Below are 21,043 nucleotides of genomic sequence, written 5' to 3' on the forward strand. Positions count from 1 at the left end.
AGAAAGAAAAACTGCTCTCCCTCCTGCCAGTGAGACAATCGCCTGCCCTTCTCACTGGGGATGCTGCCTGTCTCACCCACACACACGCGCTGTTACACCTTCACAGCCACACTGCACGTATAATGTTATGTTGCGCTACTTTCGTTCACCATGATTCTGTAAGCAGCGGTCCGTGCTGCTGTTGACCCTTCGTATTTACCATCTGTAATGACTGGTTAGCATCCTGGGTATAGATACCCCATAACTTATTTCACCATGCCCCCTCGGCTCCACATTCACACTATTTCCACTTCCAACGCTGACTGGAGAACGGGGTGAGTCTCCCGTCAAAGATTTCAGCTTGAACGGGATGATTCAACCATTCCCCGAGCATGCACGGAGAACCTTCACCGGCAGGCGACACAGAGAAGCAAGTCACAGCGCCTGGCACACACACTCACACACAGGCATAACCACAAACCCACGGACAGCCAGGGCTCCCCTCCCCGCCCCGGCCCCTCTGGCTCCAAGACCCTCCGTGGCTCCCCATTACGGCCAGATCAAGTGGAACCTCCTTAGCTGGGCGCTCCAGGTCCTACCCGACCTCCCTTCGCAACTCCCCACTTCTTCTCCCAGCAGGTGGCTCAGGCACCACCCCTGCCATCACCCACATCCCCAGGTGCAGGGTGCCCTCTCCTACCTCAGGGCTTTGCAAACCCATGTCACCCTTCTTCCCCCATGCCTGGACAACCCCGCTTACGCTCCGGGTTCACTTGGCATCCCCCAGTCTGTGAAGCCTTTCCGACTCCCCGAGGCCTGGCCTTCTCCTGGTGCCCATGGCGCCCAGGCTGACCTCTGTCTCGGCGCTCAGGGCCCTGCGTCAGTGGTGTGCTGGTAAATGTCGGACGCCCAACTCCGCCGGAGGGGACCCTGCATTGAGCATTAGCAATTTCCATGGTGCCTAGACTCCCACCACAGCTGATTCTGAGCTACTGAACTGACGTTACTGATCACGGAACTGGAGAGAGATGCTCAGTAACACACCGTCATCCAGCTGTTTCCACTGCACAGAGATGACAGCCATAAATGGCCTCAGGAACGTGGATATTAGTAACGTGGTAAGATAGACTTTTTGAATATTTATTATATTGCTCTTTAACCTAATTTATCTAATTGCAAGTTTATGTAATTTAATTTTAATAATGGCTGTATCTAATAACTAGCTCAGTGCTATGGGTTGAACTGAGACCCCCCCCCCAAAATCCATATGCTGAAGTCCCAACCCAATACCTCAGAATGTGACTATATTTGGAGACAGGATCTTTAAAGAGGTGATTAAGGGTAAATGAGGTCATATGCGTGGGCCTAATCCAATCTGACTGCGGCCTTCTAAGAAGAGGAGAGTAGGGCCCGGCCCCGGGGCCAAGTGGTTAAGTTTGTGCGCTCTGCTTCGGTGGCCTAGGGTTTTGCGGGTTCGGATCCCAGGTGCGGACATGGCATCGCTCATCAGGCCGTGCTGAGGGGGCGTCCCACATGCCACAACCAGAGGCGCTCGCAACTAGAACATACAACTATGGACCAGGGGGCTTTGGGGAGAAGAAGAAGGCAAAAAGAAGAGGAAATTAGGATGCACATGTAGACAGAGGGGCGAGCATGTGAGGACACAGGGAGAAGGCGGCCATTTGCAAGCCCAGGAGAGGCCTCAGGAGAAACCAGCCCTGCCCACACCTTGATCTTGGACTTCTGGCCTCCAGAACTGTGAGGAAGTAACTGTCCGTTGTGTAAGTCGCCCAATCTGCAGCACTTTGTTATGGCAACTCCAGCAAACTAATGTACTCACAAAATTCCTGACAATTTAGCAGTCGGCTCCTGACCAGAGATCAGGTACTTGCTGGCTCCAGCCCACCCTTACTGACCGTCTACCACTTTCCCATTTCCTGACTCTACTTGTGGGCCCCTCCAGAGCGAGGTCATGCCTCACTCAGAGGTCACCAAAAGCTAGAAAATATTTTAGATAGAAAATATTTTAGCTCTACATAAAATACAGCCTCCGTCGCAACGACTCGACTCTGCCGTGTAGCGTGAAAGCAGCCACAGACAGCATGCAAACACCTGAGCGAGGCTGTGGGCCGAGGAAGCCACTGATGGGCGCGGAATGTGGATTTCACGTAATCTGCATGGGTCATGAAATATCGTTCTTTTGATATATTTTTAAGCATTCTTAGCTTGAGTCTGCAGATTTGGCCCCACAGCCTAGTTTCCTGACCCCTGGCCTTCGCCACGCCCTTGCCCCCAGCACAGGGCTGGGCACAGAGGGAGGAGGGCTCAGCTCACGTTGGGCGACCCAGGGTGAGGGGCTGAAGGTCGGCCAGCCGGCTCACAGGTTCCCTGACTCAGTCGACAAGGTCCCCTTCCAGGCAATGTCACCCATCTCTTTTTAATGTAAAATATTTTTCTGATATGCCAAGGGAAGAAAGAGCTTTCTGAAATGTAAATCAAATCTCTGTTCATGGCAGGACCATCGCCCTCCGCTGCCTCTGACGTGCTAAACGATCTCTTGGAAATAAAATCCAGTGCCTCTTCCATTAATAGCTTTTCCTCAGTGAGCAGCTCAGGAAGGTGCAAAATCAAATCTACAGACAGAACCACTGACCAGAGGCTGCCGGGGGCGGGGGCGACAGGGACGTGGAGGGACTGCTGGGTACAGAGTGACCACGTTCTAAAGCTGACTGTGGGTGATGGTTACGTGACTCTGAATACACTCAAACCCACTGAATCCTGCACTTTAAATGGCTGAAGTGGACAGTCTGTAAGTTATCTCTCAATAAAGCTGTTAGAAACTACGCCAGGCACTAGTCACCGAATTCTACGATGACCATTTCTTTCTTTTTTTTTTTTGAGGAAGATTAGCCCTAAGGTAACATCTGCTGCCAATCCTTCTCTTTTTGCTGAGGAAGATTGGCCCTGAGCTAACATCCGTGCCCATCTTCCTCTACTTTGTATGTGGGACGCCTGCCACAGCATGGCTTGACAAGCGGTGCCATGTCCGCGCTGGGGATCTGAATCAGCGAACCCTTGCCCACCAAAGCCGAAGGTGCGAACTTAACCACCGCTGCGCCACCCGGCCGGCCACAACGATGACCATTTCTAAAGCCAGGCTTTTTGCCTCTGTCCCTGCACCGACGGAAACAAAGGGGCCCCCTGTGGGGTGGAAACACCGTTCAGCACCTGCATCAGCCGAGGAGGCTGACTGGCCCCAAGCACCTGTTCACACCACGCACACCCTTCTCGGCTCAGTCCTGGCAGGGCCTGGCTGGGGGCCGCAGGAGAGGCTGCCGCACCAAGAGGAGGGGAGGCTCAGAGAGGCACCGTGCAAGACCTCACCCAGGCACCTGCTGCTCCAGGTGCTTTCTAGAAACAGCTGGAGACTTCCTGTTTCCCACCCCCAGGGTCAGTAACTGCTCCCCACTCCCCCGTTTCTAAGCCTGGGACTCCAATCAGTTGTGCGTGTCTGGCTCTCTCCCCAGCCTTCCAGTGCGGTGCACGGCCCGGCACAGCCTGCCACCTTATTTGGGAGCTCGAGGCAGAAGCAAGTGGGCAGCAGGTCCCAGGTCAACCCCTGGGCCAGTGAGGATGTTCTCTGACTTACAGGCAACAGAGAGGCTCCTGCCCAGACAGGCTACATGGTCATGGTGGCAGGGACAAAGCAGAGCACAGCCTCCCCACCATGCCAGGCACAGGGAAAGCAGGACGAGGGGAGCAAGGCAGCAGCAGATCCAGAAGCAGTTTCCGCATGAAGGAAGGCTGGGGTACCCATCCCCTCATGAAGGGAGGTGTGTAGTAAAGGGACAGGAGTGTGGCCATGGGGCCAGTACACCTGTGTCCTAGTCCTGGTCGGCCCCGGTTTCTCTATGTATGGTCCTCAGCAAGGCACCGACATCCCTGAGCCTCTTGGCCACATCTGTAAAGTCACTGCCATGGTGACTGTGGCTCAGATGAATTCAGGGCTGTGGGTTCTGTTCACGTGTAACTCTGTTGCCTGTGGCAAGAACGCCAACCTGATTCTATTGGGAATTTATTGGCTTACTTAAGTGAAAAGTCTAGGGTGTGGGATTCAGGCATGGCTGGATCCAGAAAACAAACAGTCATGAGGACCCCATTTCTCTGTAGATCAGCTTTCCTTTCCCATGTGTGGGCCCCACTCTCAAGACAGGCCTGCCTTCATGGCTGCAAGGTGGCTGCAGCAGCCCGACCCTCTGTTCCCTGAACTCCAAGGTCAGGGGGGAAACAAGGCCACTCCCATCCCCAAACCAGACGCTCAAGTCCTAGGCCTGGCTGGCTGGCAGGAACCTGGTCCTTGTTGCATGGAGTCTGGAACCCCAGTGGCTGTGGTCAGGGGACTTTTGAGAGTGGGCACAGTGGTCAGTTAGTGGCCTCTGGGAGAAGAGCGAGCCTTTCTAGGCCCTACCCACTCTTGAGGCAGATTCATTCTCCTGCCAAAGCCAGGAGGGACAGCAGCCGCCCCCACCATCTCTGCCAAATTCAGAGGGGTGCAGAGCGAGGCCTTCTCTGGTCACCAGTAACCTCCAGCCGGTCTTTAAACTCTCATGTTGGGCCACACCCAGCGAGGCTCAGCCTGCCCCAAACTAGGGGGGCCCGACATCTCCACGTCAGCATGTCTAAAACCAGCTCCCACAAGTCTTTTCGTCTGCTATCATCCAGCCCCAAAGCCTCGCCTGTCTGCCCCCAGGTTAGTGTGGCCATACTGTGAATGGCCATTACATCACAGCTGCCCAGTCCATGCTGGCCCCTGGACCTCGCCTGGTGGTCCTGCCTGGACACGAGAGGACCAGGTGGCCTTGAACATCTGGGCTCCTCAGACTTCCTGACCATGAGGACGAGCCACTTCTGGAAAATCACCACTTTCTCAACATCGCCTACCCATTCTGTCCATTAAAGCTCCCTTTAGAAAGGAGGTGCCTCCCCTTCCATCCTTTGCATCTCTCCTGTCCTTTCCTATTTTCCATCTACTTCTGGATAATCCCTTCAGATAATATCCTTTCTGGTCACTCACTCCTCAGCTGTGTCTCATCTCACTGGAGCTTTAATTCCAGCATGGGCTGCATTCCCAGCAATCCTAGCTGGTTCTTTTCACCGTCTGCCTAGTGCTTCTTCAGAGCACTGTTTGGGTTTGATTCATTTTCCCCTTTGATCACAGTGGTATCTATGGTCTTACAACCTCAAGTTCTTGGGATTTTTAAACCCACTATTCCTACGATCGTGTAGTTTGTTACCTCACGTTTTGTAGTTTCCGGCTGTGAGCTCCACCTGTGGGAAGCACGTGCAGCCGGGCTGGGGTTGTGCCCCTTCCGCGAGTTCCCAGAGTGCCAATCTGAGGTGCAGGCCTGGGGTTTTGATTTGGGGTCCAGCAAGACCAACACGATGATCCCCTCCCCTGGGCCGGTGGGATTACTTCTTGACCCCCATTTCCTTGGGGGTCCTGGCTCCATGTGGAGTTCTCGGTTCCAGCTCCTCCGCTAGTGCAGGCGAATCCCCCCCTCCAAACCCAATGGGCTAAGAACTACCCCCCGCCAGGGCTGCTGCAAGCACAGGCTCCCGTGGCCGGCATCTTCGTTCCCAGCGCCTGGGAGTTTCCCCTTCTCGGGAATTCATCGCCCATTTGACTTTTGCTGTTGGTTATCACTGGCCGGTGTCAGAGCAGAATGGTTTTTAGGGTACCTTAGTCCGGCCAAGCTAAGGTGCTGTGATTACCAGACCTTACATACAGCAGTGGGTTCAGCCATTCTCATCAACATCCGGATGTGGGGAAGCCCCTCTAGGGAAGGACAAGGAGACACCACTAATTACGTTCTTTCTCCCGTGCCCAGAGCACACCAGGAGGGTAGCCCCTCTACAGAAAGGGGCAGGGGTCCTATGAAGTCTTCTCTGGTTTGAATGGGTCAAGCCATGCAATCCTGTTGCCTCAAAGCTGCAGCCACTCACTGAGGGGCTGGGACTATCTCGCTATGTCAGGATCCCCAGACTAACAATGACAGGGCCATAGATCCTCAGTAACATGAAAAAAACCAGTCAGCTCCCTGGCCGGAGGGCAACAAATGACCCATCTAGTGCCGGCTTTGTAAGGAGCCAGTGCTGACTGGACCACAGGCCACAGCAGCGCCCAGCAGGCGGAGGGAGGCCCTCACAGGTCTGCTGTCAGCAGCCAGGCTTGACCCCGTGTCCACATGCAGTAAATGTGCCTCTTACCTAAGTGGGGGGCTCAGTGCATCTGGAGTGCAAATCAGAGCACAGCCAGTTTAAACCGAGCAGGGCTCTTCCCAGTAGTATTAAGAGCCCACGGGCAATTGTAATGGACACTCAGACTTGAAAACCACTGGCCTGAACTGTATATAAGGAGTTCATCCTATCCAGCTCTCAAATACCCAAGTCTCCCAAGGTGAACTTGTTACAATCGCAGGCTCCCTGGTGTCCCCCTAAGACTGATTCAGTAGGTTTGGGATGGGGCCCATGAGTGTTTATCCATCAAATCCATTGGTGATTCTGACAGTGGTCTGACCACACGAACTGACGCAGGTCTTCCCAGTGAGGCATGGGGGGCGGGGGTTCCAGGGAGAGCATGTGAGGCTGGCATAGGTGAACAGAGGAAACCCAACTGTGGGCTGCCCCCAGGGAGGCTGTTCCAGTAGGTCATGGCTGCCTGATGGTGCCACCCAGCTGACATTATGAATCAAATGACATTCATGGAGTGCCTTTGGGGTGCAAAGGCAAAGCTCTGTGGCTGGGTTCCTCCAGGACACAGAACACCTTTACTCAAGACCTTACCCACCCCAAAGTACTCAGCTCAAATTAATTTCCTCATTCACCAGCCACTCACTGAAGGCCTGATCCCAGAGGCCACGTGCTAAGATAGGGAGCTGGATAAAACCTGCGTGTTCTAAGTGAGCATCCTCCTTCATAGGAGAAACACGGTGGGAATTTTGATGCAAACAAAGCAGGAAGGCAAGAGCAGTACTGTCAGGAAGACTGGCCGCCAATCCCCGCCTCTGCCCCAGAAAACATCACTATCAGTAAGACTCACCCCCAATCCCCACCTCTGCCCCAGAGAAACAGTGTCACCGTCCCCACGCCTCCTAATGCTCCCACCCAGCTTGAATTCTCTGCTGCTCCTTCCCTGTTCTGGCCCCAAAGCCACATCCCCACCCGACACCCAGATTTACTTATGCACCAGTTTCCTCCTCTGCTGCACCTCCAACGCCCAGAACAGTGCCTGACAAGGTAGCTGCTGTTGGTTAAACGAACAGCTGCAGACCAAAAGTGGTGACACACAATTTGGCATTTGGGAACGGACAGGTGTGATTTCTAAAAGGTTTTACTAAGGTGGGTGGGACTGAGTCAGGAAGGGCATTTATAGAGAGGGACTGATCTGAGCCCACGCGGAAGTCCACACAGGTCAATCTGATGGGAGAACAAAGCAAAACCCCTCCAGGAAGCTTCAGCCCCATCTGTTCCCACCCCCACTGCTTTACAGATGGGAAAACCGAGGCCCAGATTAGCAGCTCCCCCAGGGTGGTTAGGAAGGCGGACTCACTGGCTCCTGGCCTCACACCGCCCACGTGCAGTGTGGCAGGTGATGCTTTTGGGTCCCACCTTTCAGGTGCACCTCTTCCTATGTACCTTGTGCCAGAACAGGCATGAGGAAAGCCCCACGCATGAGATACTTCCTGATTTTTTTCTTCCTGAATTGAAATGCAAGTTTTATCAAGGAACTGACATAAGAGCAGTTCTATTTTAATCATTTAACACTTGTGCAGTATTCAATTTTAAGAGATTTTGAAATGCTTTAGACAAAATCTGTTTCCATTTAAACAGATGAAGAAATTGACTCCTACTTGGCAGAAGTTAATTCTAACATCACACAGCTAACGGGAAGGGAATCCGAAAATCTGCTCCCAACTTCCACCTGTACCTGACCACACCAGGCCAAGTGTTGGTGTGTTTTTTGTGTCGCACAAGTGTAAGGACTATATAATCTGGATTAACTTTAGGTAACAATAATTTAAAAGATAGAAAACGATCACATATTACAGAAATTTTTAAATGGGCTATTTGACCATTTATACAATAAAAAAACTGACAATGAAACAGGCTAGTGGTCAGCCAACACACAACATGTGTTAACAAATGTGGCCAAAGGATTGATGTATATGACGCTGTCTCCCAAGTAACACCTCGGCCTTTTTTTGGCAGATTGGAACATAAAGGCATATTGATTCAAACTGTCCTATTAAGTATATCTATTAGTTTATACTTCTTTCTGAAATTACTATTTGAATGGAACATGTATTAATAGCTCACACAAACTAGTTTTCTAATGCACCAGGTGATGCTCAGATTTAGGCAAATGCTACAAGTAATTGCACTGAACGATATCTACTCAACTATGAACTGCAAGATAATACTGGGTAATTATTTCAAAGTATGAACTACAGATATATCTAAAAGGACATAGAAAAAAAGCATTTTCTAATTTAAGGTGTGTAGTAAATATAAATGGATTATGTCAACAGTACCTACTCACACACAAATTAAACCAAACTCAGAACGAATACAACTTGTTGGAGAGCCAATTTCAGTCCTACTTTTACCACTTAATAGGAGCAAGATCTTAGCTGGGTCATTTCGTTCAAGGATGATTTGAAAATCAATTTACAATACTATCTTAGATCCCAGCTATGAAGACATTTCAAGGATCTTTCATACTACGAGGAAGTTAGGAAAAATACAATTTGAGAAATAAAATGATATTGTCCTTCACACCCCCAGGTTGCCAGCAGTCTGCCCAGGTCACACTTTAATTCCTAATGATTGAAATTAGAAGCTCCTTTTTCCTTTATCTCTTATCCCATGGTACTTGACCTGGGCTACAGAATACAAAACACAACTTGTCGTCGTGTATGTGGCACCAACTGGCTAATAGCTAGGTATGCACACGACTGACTTTAAAGTTGATTAAAAAGCCCTTCAATTCATTAAAGAAAATAAAGAACAAATAACATGCTTAGTTTACACAGGTTTAACTTATTTTTGTCACCGAGTAAATTTTGAATCGGCTCTCATTAGCAGCCAATAGGTCTGCGTTTGGTGAGAAACCAACAAAGTTAGGTTGAATCAGGCCTTTACCTCAACAGTACAAATTATGTTTATTTATGTGTAAAGTGCCAGTTTTATATACAAATCAGTAAGCAAACTTTAAAATCTGCTTTGAAGCAGTGAGGCTGATGTCTTCCAACGGCCTGTGGCGCTAAGTGAAAGCTTAATAACCCCGCTGGAGCAGACTTGCTCGAGTCCCCACAGAGGCCAAGAGCTGTTCGGAGCCACGGTGAATCCACGTGCAGCTAGCCTGCTTGCAAAAGCCCAACAGGGATGGACGAGATCTTCCCTAACCCAAGCCTTGTCTATGCTTTTGCTCTAGGTAACACAGCTAGCCTTCTTAATAAACAGAACTAATTTTGAGGTAGCTACACAGTTTTAAAGATGCCGTTAATGAACATTATGGATAATTCATGGTGTAGCTCGTTGATACACTTGAAATAGCTGATTTTTTTTTCTTTGGATGAGAAGGAAAAAAAAAAATCAGCAGAATGAGAGCACATCTTCAGTTCATTTAGAAGTCAGCATCCAGGGTAAAAGAATTCTCTGTTGGACTGGACATCACTCCCATCCTCTGATACTCGCCTACTCTCTTCTCAAAGAAGTTAGTCTTCCCTTCCAGTGAAATATTCTCCATAAAGTCAAATGGATTTTCTACTCTGAAAACCTGAAAAGGTTCACAGCAAAACATCAATACAGAACTCCAGTTTCAAAAAGAACCAGAAGGCTATCAACAATACCGCACCTTGTTAAAACCCAGCTCCAGCAGAAGTCTGTCTGCCACGAATTCAATGTACTGCTTCATTAAAGCACAGTTCATCCCAATGAGCCTCACTGGCAGGGCCTCCGTCAGGAACTCCTAGGGACCAAGCACAGCTTCTCAATAAAACAAAAGCGCAGAGACGTCCTCTCGCAAGCACAAGGCCCGGACGCATCGCTCACCTGTTCTATCCTAACAGCATTGATAATTATCTCTTTTACTCTCTGCTCCGAAGGTTTGTGCACCAAGTGTTTGAACATCAGGCAGGCAAAGTCGCAGTGTAAACCCTAGAAGAAAAAGTTTCAGATCACTATAAAACTGGGAGACCTCTGTCACTCCTATGGGATAGGAAACTGCTTTAGCCTTTCCCGCATGCTCCTCACACATCTTGCTTGGCCATCTTGAAGGCACTTAAACTGTCTTCAGCTACTGTCTGTTCTGCTGCCATCCTGAGGTAGGCTCAGCCCCACCCAAGGCTCTCAATGCTGCCACCTAGATGACGATGGCAGGCCAGGTGTGCTACTTGCTGCTCTGTGTGGTGGCAAAGGATGGGGCAGAACTTCCGTTCAGAGCATTCATTCTTTCTGCAGCAGAGAGCTCTAATTTTGCCACTACTCCCAGCAGGAAAGGCCAAACTCAGCGACTAGGCGAGTTAGTTTTTAGATTTACATCTTAATGCTCCGGAAATCAGCAATGCAATTTCAAGTGAATTGAGCCTGCCAAGTTTTAGTGCATTAAACCCCAAGTAATCCAGATGTGGCTTAACTTAAAATGTCTGGGTACCTTCACCTTCCTTTCCACAGTTTAATCCAAGTGGATTCAAAGACACACACTGGAGCAGAGTGGATTTTCATTTCATTGGGATGCTTTTGAACTAACTTTGAAGTACAGTAGGATCACATAGAATACCAGGCAAAAATAATAAAACATCCCTATAGGGCAGTACATATGTATGACTATATTATAACATATTGAGAATACAAGCAAAGTAATTCAAAGTATTTCATCCTCTGTCAAATATGTATATGGTTGAATGCATATGTTAAACGTGGACAGGACGCATCTGATCATCCTGGGGTCCCTTGAGGGAACAATGTCATAGCTGTGTGGGGTGCAGATCAGCTTGTTATTTGATTTAGACTCACCTCATCTCTGCTAATAAGTTCATTGGAAAATGTGAGGCCGGGCATCAGTCCTCGTTTCTTGAGCCAGAATATGGATGCAAAAGAGCCAGAAAAAAAGATTCCTTCCACTGCGGCAAAGGCTACAACCCGTTCTCCTATTAAGAGTCAACGCCAAGACACACAGTGAGGAATGAAGGACAAACAAACCAGTAACATCACTTAGAAAGTGAAGCTCAGGTCTAAGGCCAAAGGCGTCCTTACCATAGGTAGCCTCTTTGTCCCCAATCCACCGCAAGGCCCAGTCTGCTTTCTTCTTCACACAAGGCATCGTCTCAATGGCATTGAAGAGAAATTCCCTAGCAGGCACACAGAGCATCAGCAATGTCAGCACAGACCTCCCACCACAGGCTTCTAGAGAAGAACACTGGGATCGAGGCCAAATTGAGACTCAAACTGAAGTGTTTTCTCTTTACTGGTTCCTCCTCCACTGTTCTTGCTAAAATCTCAACATTGATTTGGTTTACATCAATGCAAATTTAGGTATTCTTTAGTTCATACTGAGCCCTAAGAATGACTAACACTAAAACTTAGTACATTACACCAAGAGCATTTATTGGCTTCATTATTTGAAGTCCAAGTTGTGACATGTTTCACAGGCCCTATCTTTCAATCTGAAGAACCATAAACCCTTAACTGCCAGGACTGCTTAAGCTGTGCTTACTGTTATCTCCCTCAGTAGACAGCACCCCCACCAAGACTATCATCGGGCCAATTATTTGGGCCCAAATGCCATATGCATATAATAAAACAATTAAAGCCAACAGCCTAACACACCTCAGGTTGCTTCCTACTGTAATTCTGTGCCACTTTGATCCCAGGTCAGGAAGGCAATCCACTGGCCCAGCCTTTAACTGGGTCTTCCTCATTACCCTCCTCTGCCTCCAACCTGTCCCTGCTCACACCCTGGCAGCCTACTGACTTCCCAGATATTCCTTCCCAGGTGACCTGTTCTAAAGTGAAGGCCATCAGACCACCAGGCCCCTTTCCTTCTCTTTCCATGTCAATGTCGTCTAGTGGAGACCTGGGTGTGCCTCTCCCCCAGCTTTTTTTGGCTTGAGGAAGATTGTCCCTGAGCTAGCATCTGTGCCGATCTTCCTCTACTTTGTATGTGGGACGCTGCCACAGCATGGCTTGATGAGCGGTGTGTAGGTCTGTGCCCAGGATCCAAACCCATGAACCCCGGGCCGCCGAAGCAGAGCACGCAAGCTTAACCATTACTCCACCAGGCTGGTCCCTCTCCCTAGCTTTTGCAGCGTAACCACCAGACCTTCCTGATCCTACCCTTTCTGGCAATTCACCTCAATCATGCCCACCTTTACCTTCTTTTCCCACTTCTGTCTACAAACATGTTCAAATCTTTTTGCCCTCAAAGGGTTCCCTCACCCCTGCTAGCCTTTCAGGTCACCACTTCTTTTTCCTCCTCACATTTCCCCAGGCGATATGCAATCATCTCCCTGAGCTCACCACTTGTATTCCACAGGCCCCGCTCCTGAAGTTGACCTTAGTATCTAGACCACTCCAATAGTCCACTTCTAATTTCCCCCTCCTCTCCAGTGCATCTTCAAAATGTAAATGAGGCCTTAGCTACCTTTATTTCTCCTCTACTATCCCCTAATATAAACCACCACTCCCGTCAAACTGCCCTGTCTGAATCAGTCTCACGGTTCCTGGCTGCCTCTGCATCACTCATTCCTCGCTTATACTTCTGGCCTCATTTTCTGTCCTCTCACCAGCTCTGCAAGAAGCGGTGACCTTCTACCTTGCATCCTCCAGTCCGCCCCGCCTCACATGTGGGTCAACAGATTTGCCACAGAAGTAAAAACTGTCGACCTAGGTTTTAGTTCATCAGAGAAAGCCTCGAGGATGTTTTTTCAAAAGAACATTAGATCAACGGTACAGATTACACGGAAGAACGTCATGACTGTTAAGTGATTGGCTAATAAAGTGAATTTCGGCCTCTTCCTCAGCAGACATGACCATGGGTGCCGGGAATTTCTTTGACTTAGCATTTGAGAGTCATTTTTCTATCCCTATATGAATTCAAAAACGAAATAAAGGAACAATGAGTGAGTCCTAGACATGCGGGCACACCACCCAAACACTCACCTTTCTTTGGAATCTTTAATGTAAGTGTCAATGAGGAGACTGTACATTTCAGAATGTATGTTTTCCATGGCGATTTGGAAGCCATAGAAACAGCGGGCTTCTGTAATCTGAACTTCTTGGCTAAAGCGCTCCACCTAGTGGTAAAACACAGCCAGGTTCAGCCTCAGGGAAGACCACCGGCAGCAAGTCAGTCAATGGATGTTGGTCGCATCACACTCCCTTTTTTGTCCCATTTTAAGGTTTATTTCTTTATATCATTCTTCACTATTCTGCGGTAAAGCTGGGTATTTTACGTTATATGCTCAATTTACAGATCAGAACATAGATAACCGCTATTTTAAAGGAGAGCAATGCGGCAGGCACAGGAGTAAACCTTTTACTACCACTAACCCTTTGAGCTTCTCCAGTCAGGGGAAAAAGTACTGTAATAAAGAAAAAATTGCGAAGAGTATTATAAAACGGGAAATGCCATAGAAGAGAAGCCCACCTGCAAACATACGTGCCTTCGGTATGGTAAAAGGTCAACGATGAGGAACGAGAATTAGCTCTCCCTGAAATACTGGAAAAGCAGAATTTGGGGGGAAACTCACCAAGTTCTCATTGACTATGCCGTCACTGGCTGCGAAGAAGGCCAGAACGTGTGATATGAAGTATCTCTCCTCGGGCTTCAGGGCCTCCCAGTGCTGGATGTCCTTGGAGAGGTCCACCTGAAGTCCACAAGGATCCAGCATGAGGACCCACACGCGCGCACGGTGCTCAACCCTTCTTTCCAGTTTAGCACCGCTCGATGAATATGCCCCTCACATACAGCTCCCTTCGCCAATCAGAACGTCCCCAACCACCCCCGGGGCAAGGCTTAAACTCCCTTTTTTTAAGTCTCCAAGTTCCCTAATCCGCTTACCTCCTCAGCTGTCCAAAAGGAAGCCTCAGCTTTCTTATACATCTGCCAAATATCATGGTATTCGATGGGGAAGATGACAAAGCGGCGAGGGTTTTCTCTCAGCAGCGGCTCATCCTCCACGCTGGGGGCAGGCACCTTCGTCTTCTGTTGGGGGAGAAAGACATGAACATGTTAAGGCAGAGGGCGCACCAGATGAAACTGCCATTTTTTCAGGCCAAGCACGTTCAGTTATCGGCAACCTCATGCGGTTCGAGGTTTCAAGGGCCAGCTGCCATACATGTGTTCCATATGTAACACAACAGGAATGCAGCAGAGAAGCAATCGGACACACACAGACGTGCAAGTAGGAAACGATAAGGAAGGGGAACTTTGGCGGGAAAGGAGCGCGGGCCGGGGAGGGGCTAGGGTTTGAAACAGCCGAGGAAACAATGAGGCTTTGGCGCCAATCGTGGCGCCGCCTACATGCAGCGCCCCTCGCGCCCTCAGGCCCGCTCTGCCCCCTGCGCCCCCAGCCCGCTACTCACCGGCTCGCCGGGGTCCTGGAAGATCCTCCTCGCGGTCTTGCTGGCCAGCACGCGGGCCCCGCTGAGGGCCGGGGGCTGCAAGGAGACGCGCGGTGAGGGGCATGCCCACGCCCCACAGGCGCCCGCCGCCCTCCCTGGCCCTCGCGCGCTCACCGTGTTCTCCTTGTCCGCCAGGCTGAGCCCCTTCATGGGCGAGAGCTGCAGCTGCTGCTGCTGCGAGTCCGCGATGGTGGCGAGCGGGACGCGGACGGAGAGCATGGCGGCTGGCGGTTCAGACAGGTGAGGCGGCGCGCGGGTCCTGGGAGCCCCCGGCGCCCAGCGGCCGGGCTTTTAAAGCCCCGCGGAAGGGCGAGCGCGGTGGGCGTGGCCTGGCCAGAGAGGCCCGGCGGGCGGGGCCCGGAGCCGCCTTCCCATTGGATGCGCCCCGTCGCTGGTTCAGGGGCGGGTCGTGGTGGAAATTCAAGGGCTGCGCGGGAGCGCCGTCCGCCCGCCTTCCGGGCAGCCTCAGGACCCTCCGGGGGGCCCCCACCCGGACCTCCGGGGGCTACGGGCCGGGCCGAGCCGGGAGCGGCACTGCCCAGGCGCCTGCGGGCCCCCCCCGGACCACAGCTGCAGCCCCCCGTGCGTGTCGGAGGCGATGGCGCGCGTTTGGCCGGGAACCGTTTGGGATTGAATGAGACAACGCGATTGGAGCCCGCCGGCGAGCGGGAGAGGATTCCCCCACCCCCCACAGCCCCACCTCCCCGAAAACGTCTCTCCTTTGAACCCGTTTCGCGGGTCCGGTAAATGGTTTGCAAATGAGGTTGGTGCAAATGCCTGTAAAACGCCCCTGGCTGCGAGGGAACCGCCTTTCTGCGACCATTTAGATACGTGTACTTGGGTGGGGGTGCAAGGGCCCTGAGATGAGGCATGGCTGTGGGGTGGTCGGCAACGACCGTGCTGTCCAACGGTTAGAGTCACTGGCTGCTGAGTCCTGCGGTGCAGTTGCTGTGTCACTTGGACACATCTCCTGACTTAAGATTTGGTGCCCTTGTTGGTAAAATAGGGCTTGTAGCCGTATCTAACCTGCAGGACTATTGTAAAATGAGGATTAAATGAGAATTCGCAGCCCTTTGTAAGCCTTCAAGTTAACTCAATGACAGAGAGGGCCTTTGGTGCAATTTCCCACTGAAATTGTGTCTGCTGTAAGGCCAATGTCCCCTATGTCACTATTGTTTTAAGAATTGCAAACTGAGCAAGAATTCCTTAAAGTTCGGAGAATAGTTGGAGAAGTAGGAATTCACCCACTGCTTACTGGGCATCAAACAGCCTGAAGCGGAGGTTGAAAACCTCCACTGGGGCGAGCATGGAGACAGGAACTCAGGATCAGTCTTCATTTCACTTTGTATTTGGTTTTTCAGATTGCCATAGACGTTTGCCCTGCAATTGGCAAAATGCCATGAAATCAATGACGAGAAAGAAATGTTAAGATCCAGGAAAGATTCACCTGGGAAAGCTCCGACAGCTGCAAACACTCTTAGGATTGTCACCAAGAGAAACACTGGATTTTTTACAGTCTTTTCTAGATATAATAATCCAAAGAGCTTGGGGATAGGGAAGATACCCTCCCCACTTAGACCTATTTCTTCCATTTCTTAAAGTGCTACACACCGTGTTTAAAGTATTCACAAGCCTCAGAGAAAGACCAATGACAATCACATCTCTTAGACAAAGCAACAACTAAAACTTCGGTCTAGCATTTGTTTCAAAGCAGCTCCCAGACATTGTCAATTTCACCTTGCTTCAGCCTCCAGCTCTAGAAAATGGGTAGTTTTATTGATAATTTTATGGCTGATAAAGCCATTATCACATCTAACAATTATCTGTGATCCCTTGGTATCCTCCAATACCCGGTTTACATTCCAGTTTCACATAATCACTATCCGGAAGTGCTCCTTTAGGGTGCTGCCTCAGTGCACAGGAGCCATCAAGTACAACTCTGTGAGCTAGCCAGAGAGGATGGCTTCATTTTTAGTTTAACTTTTTCCTGACTACCAAAATAACACGTGCACTGTAGAAAGACTCGGAAAGACGAGCGGTACCACGAGGCAGAGGGACAAGTCGCCATTCTCTCCTTCATCTCCTAGTTATGAGTCACTGGGGCCTGTCTAGTCCTCCTCCTACGTGGGGTTTTACTGCTCTCACTTTATAACGAGGAAGCAGGTCTAAGAGCTACGTGGCTCTGCCCGGCGGTCACACCCGGAGGAGACCGCAGGGCCGGGCTTCTGGTCTGCAGCGTCCCCTCTCGTGCCCTGGGGACCAGAGAGGGAAGGGCCTGAGCAGACCAGGCGGCCCAGTCACCCGAAGAGAGGAGGCCCGCCGCAGCGCCCAAGCCGCAAGCGCCGGAATCCTCCAGCATCTTCCACTCCTGTCCTAGGCGCCGGTCTTGACATCCGCTCCGTGATTGGCCCGCAGGGGGGAGGCTCCGCCCCCCACTTCCGATGAGGCGGCCCTCCCTGCAGGCCTGGGCTCCCACGCCCGCCCACCCGCAGGCCCCGCCCCCGCTTCCGCAGCCCGCGCTCCCAGCAGTTCCACTTTGACTCACCCCGCGCTGGTGGGTCGGGGTGGCCTCCAGGGCGCCCCTCCCCCCCGACTCAGGCTGAGAAACTGAGACCCGGGCAGCTCAAGTGGTTTTCCCAAAGCCACTCGTCACTCTATGTCCCAGGCACGGTGCTGGGCATTGTCATAATAATACTAAGGACAATAACCCCACAGCCCCTGGGCACCTGGACCAGGTGATTCACACTTGTAATCCAGACAGCAGTGAGGTAGGTACTTTGAAGCCTGTTGTTTAGCTGAGGAAGATAAGGCCTGAGAGAAGGCAAGGAGTCTGCCTAAGGTCACACGGCTCCTTAAACTGCAGCTAGAACTTTTCTTCCCCGACTTTTTCTGAAGAATGTTTTCACCATATAGAAAAATGGGAAGAATTCTAGTGTTCAGCCATCACCTAGGATTCAACAGGCGTTTCCGGTTTGCCATATTTGCTTTATCTCCCTCTATAGGTGTGGATTTTTCCTGGATCGCTGGAAAGTGAGTTGCGCTTATCTTGAAACTTCATCCCTAGATAATTCAGCATATTTCAGCATGTAGCTCCTAAAATAAGGACATTCTCTAACATAACCACATACTGTATACAGACCTAAGAAAACTGACATTAATTCTCTAATATGACCTAATATCTAGTCCTTAATCAGCTCTTCCTAGTCGTTTCAAATGTGTCTTCTAAGTTTGTTTGTTTTTGATGCAGGATCCAATTAGGTGCATGCATTACATTTGGTTATTGTTTCGTTTTAGTCTCTTTTAATTAGAACAACTCCTCCAGTTTTTTTCCCTATGACATTCACGTTTTGAAGTTCAGTTTTCTGTAGGGTGTCCCGCGTTCTCCATTTGTCTGACTGTGTCTTCATAGTGTCATTTAACTGGTTTTTCTAACTCCTGCATTTACTGCAAACTGGAAGTTAGGTCTAAAGGCTCTATTAGATTTGGCTTATGTTTTTTATCGTGGTAAAATATACAAAAGCTAAAATTTACCATTTGAACCATTTTCAAGTGTGCAGTTCAGTGGCTTTAAGTACATTCACAATGTTATGCAGCCATCACCACTCTCCAGAACTTTTTCATCCCAAACAGAAACTCTGTCCCCATTAAAGACCTGTTCCCCGGTACTCCCTCCCATCAACCTCTCATAACCACCATTCTACTTTTTGTCTGTATGAATCTCTCTACTCTAAGTACCTCCTGTAAGTGGCATCCTACCATATCTGTCCTTTTGCGTCTGGCTTATTTCACTTAGCATAGTGTCTTCAAAGTTCATCCAGGTTGCAGCACCTATCAGGAATTTCATTCCTTTTTAAGGCTGAATAATACTCCACTGTATGAATAGATCACATTTTTTTTGTGAGGTTTCCTTTCTGCAACCCATCTGCCCCTTCCCTCTGTGGAGTCCTTTTGTTTCCCAACCACCAGGAAGCAAGGTCAACCCTCCTCAAAACCGTGAGCTACTCCCTGGGTCGCTCCAAGCATCGCCCTCCTCCTTCTGAGCTTGAGATTCCCCTTTCAGCCCTTCAGGATGCTCAGGGTCGTCTGCTGAGGAAAATGCATTCTCGGGGAGCGGGACAATGGAGCGCTTCACCCCGAGCGTGGATTGTTAGCCGTGTGGCGTTTCAAGAGAGAGGCAAGGGGGCTGAGGGTGGGGTTGGGTCAGCCTCCCTTTGCCTTCTGGTCTGCTGCCAACCCCAGAAAACCTGCCAAGGGCCCTCTCCCTCCACACGGTCTCCGGTGAACGCCCCCACCTCAGCTTACCACAGGGGCCCACCTGACCTGCCCTCGGCCCCACCTGACCACCAGGGCCTTTCCCAGCTTTCCTGGCAGTTCTGCCCTGGTCTTCCTGCTCCCAGGCCAAGCCCCTCCCCTGAAGGCTGTGTTTCTGCCCCCTCCAGGCTATGTCTGAAGGAGAAGATTTCCCATAGATTGACTTGAAAAAGGAAGAAAAATAAGAGCATAAGGCCACGATTTTGCAGGCCCAGGGCTGGTTTATTTCCTCGCTACCAAGCTCAGCTTCCTGTTGGCTTATTACCAAATAATTTCTTCTGTAATAGCCTCCTTTCCTGGAGAAGGAGGCCCCAGCACCGACGTCTTCCTAAGTGCGATGGGGGGTGTGTGTGTGTGTGTGTGTTTGGGGGGTAGGGGACAGGCAGCTTTATTGTTATTCTGAACTGGCAGACAAAGAGCAACCCATGCAAATAGGTTTGCAAATAGGACACACGTCCTGCCCTTCGTGAGTAGGGTGGGCTGGGCCGGGGGAAGGGCAAAGTCAGTGTTAGCACCGAGATGAAGCTCCCTGGGCCACTCTCCACCCTTGCATTCTAGCTAAATCATAACTTGGGGAGGAGGGGAAGCAAACCCATGTAGCCGGGAAGGTTCCCTTCCTGGAAGTTCAGCTGCTTTCAGACTAGATCAGTGGAGTGGGGTGAAGGGACCCACGTGGCATTCAGGGCTGAATTCCCATGTCACTTCTTGTTTATTAGATGACCTTGGACGTGTCACTTGATATTTCTGAGCCTGTTGCTTTACTGATAAGGCGTGGTAATTTCTGCCTCCCGGGGTTACTCTAAAGATTAAATGGGGTAGGATATTTGAAGGGCCTTAAAGGCGTTCAGTCCCTTCCATTTAGCTGGCCTAGCTGACCTCTCAGTCTCTTGAAATAGAAAACTCAAGCTATTCCGGTGTGTTTTTCTCCGTTTCCTACTTCAGTTCATTTCCAGTTAACGGCCCTGGAGTCATTATTCCAGCTCCTTCTGTCCGCATCTTTTTCTGGGAGTCCCCATCTTCTCTCCATCATCACCACAGTGTTCTTCAGAGCAGGTGAGCAAAGCAGAAGCACGGCAGACCCCCAAACCAGAGGGCCCTGCTGCTTCCTGCGCACCACGAGTCGGGCAAGGCTTCCTCCAAGGAAACGCAGGTGACTCATTAGGAAGAGGGGGCCAGGCCCAAGTATCTCAACGCAACAAAGCCCCCCACGCCTCCTGGCCTAACTCCAACTCTCATTGAAGCGTCCCTTCCCCTGACAGTTTCGTGTGAGGCTGCTCTGAGGCCCACCCTAGGGAGCCAGGTTTGGTAACATGTGCTGAAGGGGCCTCTCCTCCCCAGTGGCCGGCCGCATTGGTGTGTCCCTGGCCTGGGCCTGCACCCTGACAGCTGTCTCCACGCCTGTGCTGCGAGTGTGCTGTGGGGCCGCCGCATTACTGCACCGTGGCGTCTGTGCGAATAGCCTCCCCGGGCAGTCAGGCTGAGCGTGGCGGTGGAGGAAGGAGGCAGTGCCCGAGAGCATCTATGGTTGGATTAAATGAGGAAGAGGGCTCATGACCCAGAGGTCGGAACCTGGCGATGAATCCCAGCTGCACCAGGAAGCATTTCCAGAGGACTCTCAAAATCATCCTGCCAGCTTGCATTAAACATGGCCTTGCCTTGCACCAGATTCAAGCACAGCCTTGGCCTAGAGAGCACGGAGATGCCCGATGAGCCTGGGTCCACGCCCGGACTTTCTCCTATTTAACGACCAGGAGGACGGCTTTGAAGTTCTCCGTCTCACTGTTCCAAGGGTACTAGCATTTGCTAAAGAGTGTTTCTTCCTGGATTAAATGTTATCTCTTTAAAACTTTGTTTTACTATTGACAGCAAATGAATTATTACTGGACTTAGACACAGACGGGGGCCGCCAGCATGGCAGCGTCACACCTGTAAGTCTAGGGAGCAGCTCCCTGCTTTGCTGCAGCCCACCTAAGTACACCTTTGTAATTAGTTTAAGTGTCACTCACCCAGAAGTGGACAGGAAATGGTTAAGCAGGAAGCCCTCCCCACCCCAAACAGGTGGAGCTTT

At 50.6% G+C, this 21,043-nt stretch overlaps 1 protein-coding gene and 1 long non-coding RNA gene across 8 annotated transcripts in view; one reads left to right on the plus strand and one right to left on the minus strand.

Annotated features, from left to right (window-relative positions):
* RRM2 (ribonucleotide reductase regulatory subunit M2) overlaps positions 1-15,264 on the minus strand; it is a 40,006-nt gene extending 24,742 nt beyond the window's left edge. For 3 of the 7 annotated variants that reach the window (XR_011426609.1, XR_011426608.1, XR_011426610.1), the window contains exons 1-9: positions 14,779-14,970; positions 14,626-14,700; positions 14,102-14,245; positions 13,791-13,907; positions 13,201-13,334; positions 11,296-11,390; positions 11,056-11,189; positions 10,093-10,197; positions 9,896-10,009 (exon numbers count right to left, since the gene is read on the minus strand). Coding sequence is in view for 1 of the 7 variants with exons in the window: in XM_014731312.3 (XP_014586798.2) it covers positions 9,665-9,817; positions 9,896-10,009; positions 10,093-10,197; positions 11,056-11,189; positions 11,296-11,390; positions 13,201-13,334; positions 13,791-13,907; positions 14,102-14,245; positions 14,626-14,700; positions 14,779-14,883 (1,176 nt within the window). In the remaining 6 variants the exon portion in view is untranslated. Of the gene's footprint in view, positions 1-8,035; positions 9,818-9,895; positions 10,010-10,092; positions 10,198-11,055; positions 11,190-11,295; positions 11,391-13,200; positions 13,335-13,790; positions 13,908-14,101; positions 14,246-14,625; positions 14,701-14,778 lie in introns of those variants that run through there. The other 4 variants (XR_011426607.1, XR_011426605.1, XM_014731312.3 and 1 more) reach the window with 3 other exon arrangements.
* LOC111768159 (uncharacterized) lies at positions 15,104-16,480 on the plus strand. Its single transcript, XR_002800325.2, has 2 exons — positions 15,104-15,427; positions 16,026-16,480. It is a non-coding gene; the product is annotated as an uncharacterized lncRNA (long non-coding RNA).
* The last annotated feature ends 4,563 nt before the right edge of the window (positions 16,481-21,043 follow it).

This window comes from Equus caballus, chromosome 15, assembly GCF_041296265.1.
Source record: "Equus caballus isolate H_3958 breed thoroughbred chromosome 15, TB-T2T, whole genome shotgun sequence".
Classification (NCBI taxonomy): Eukaryota; Metazoa; Chordata; class Mammalia; order Perissodactyla; family Equidae; genus Equus; species Equus caballus.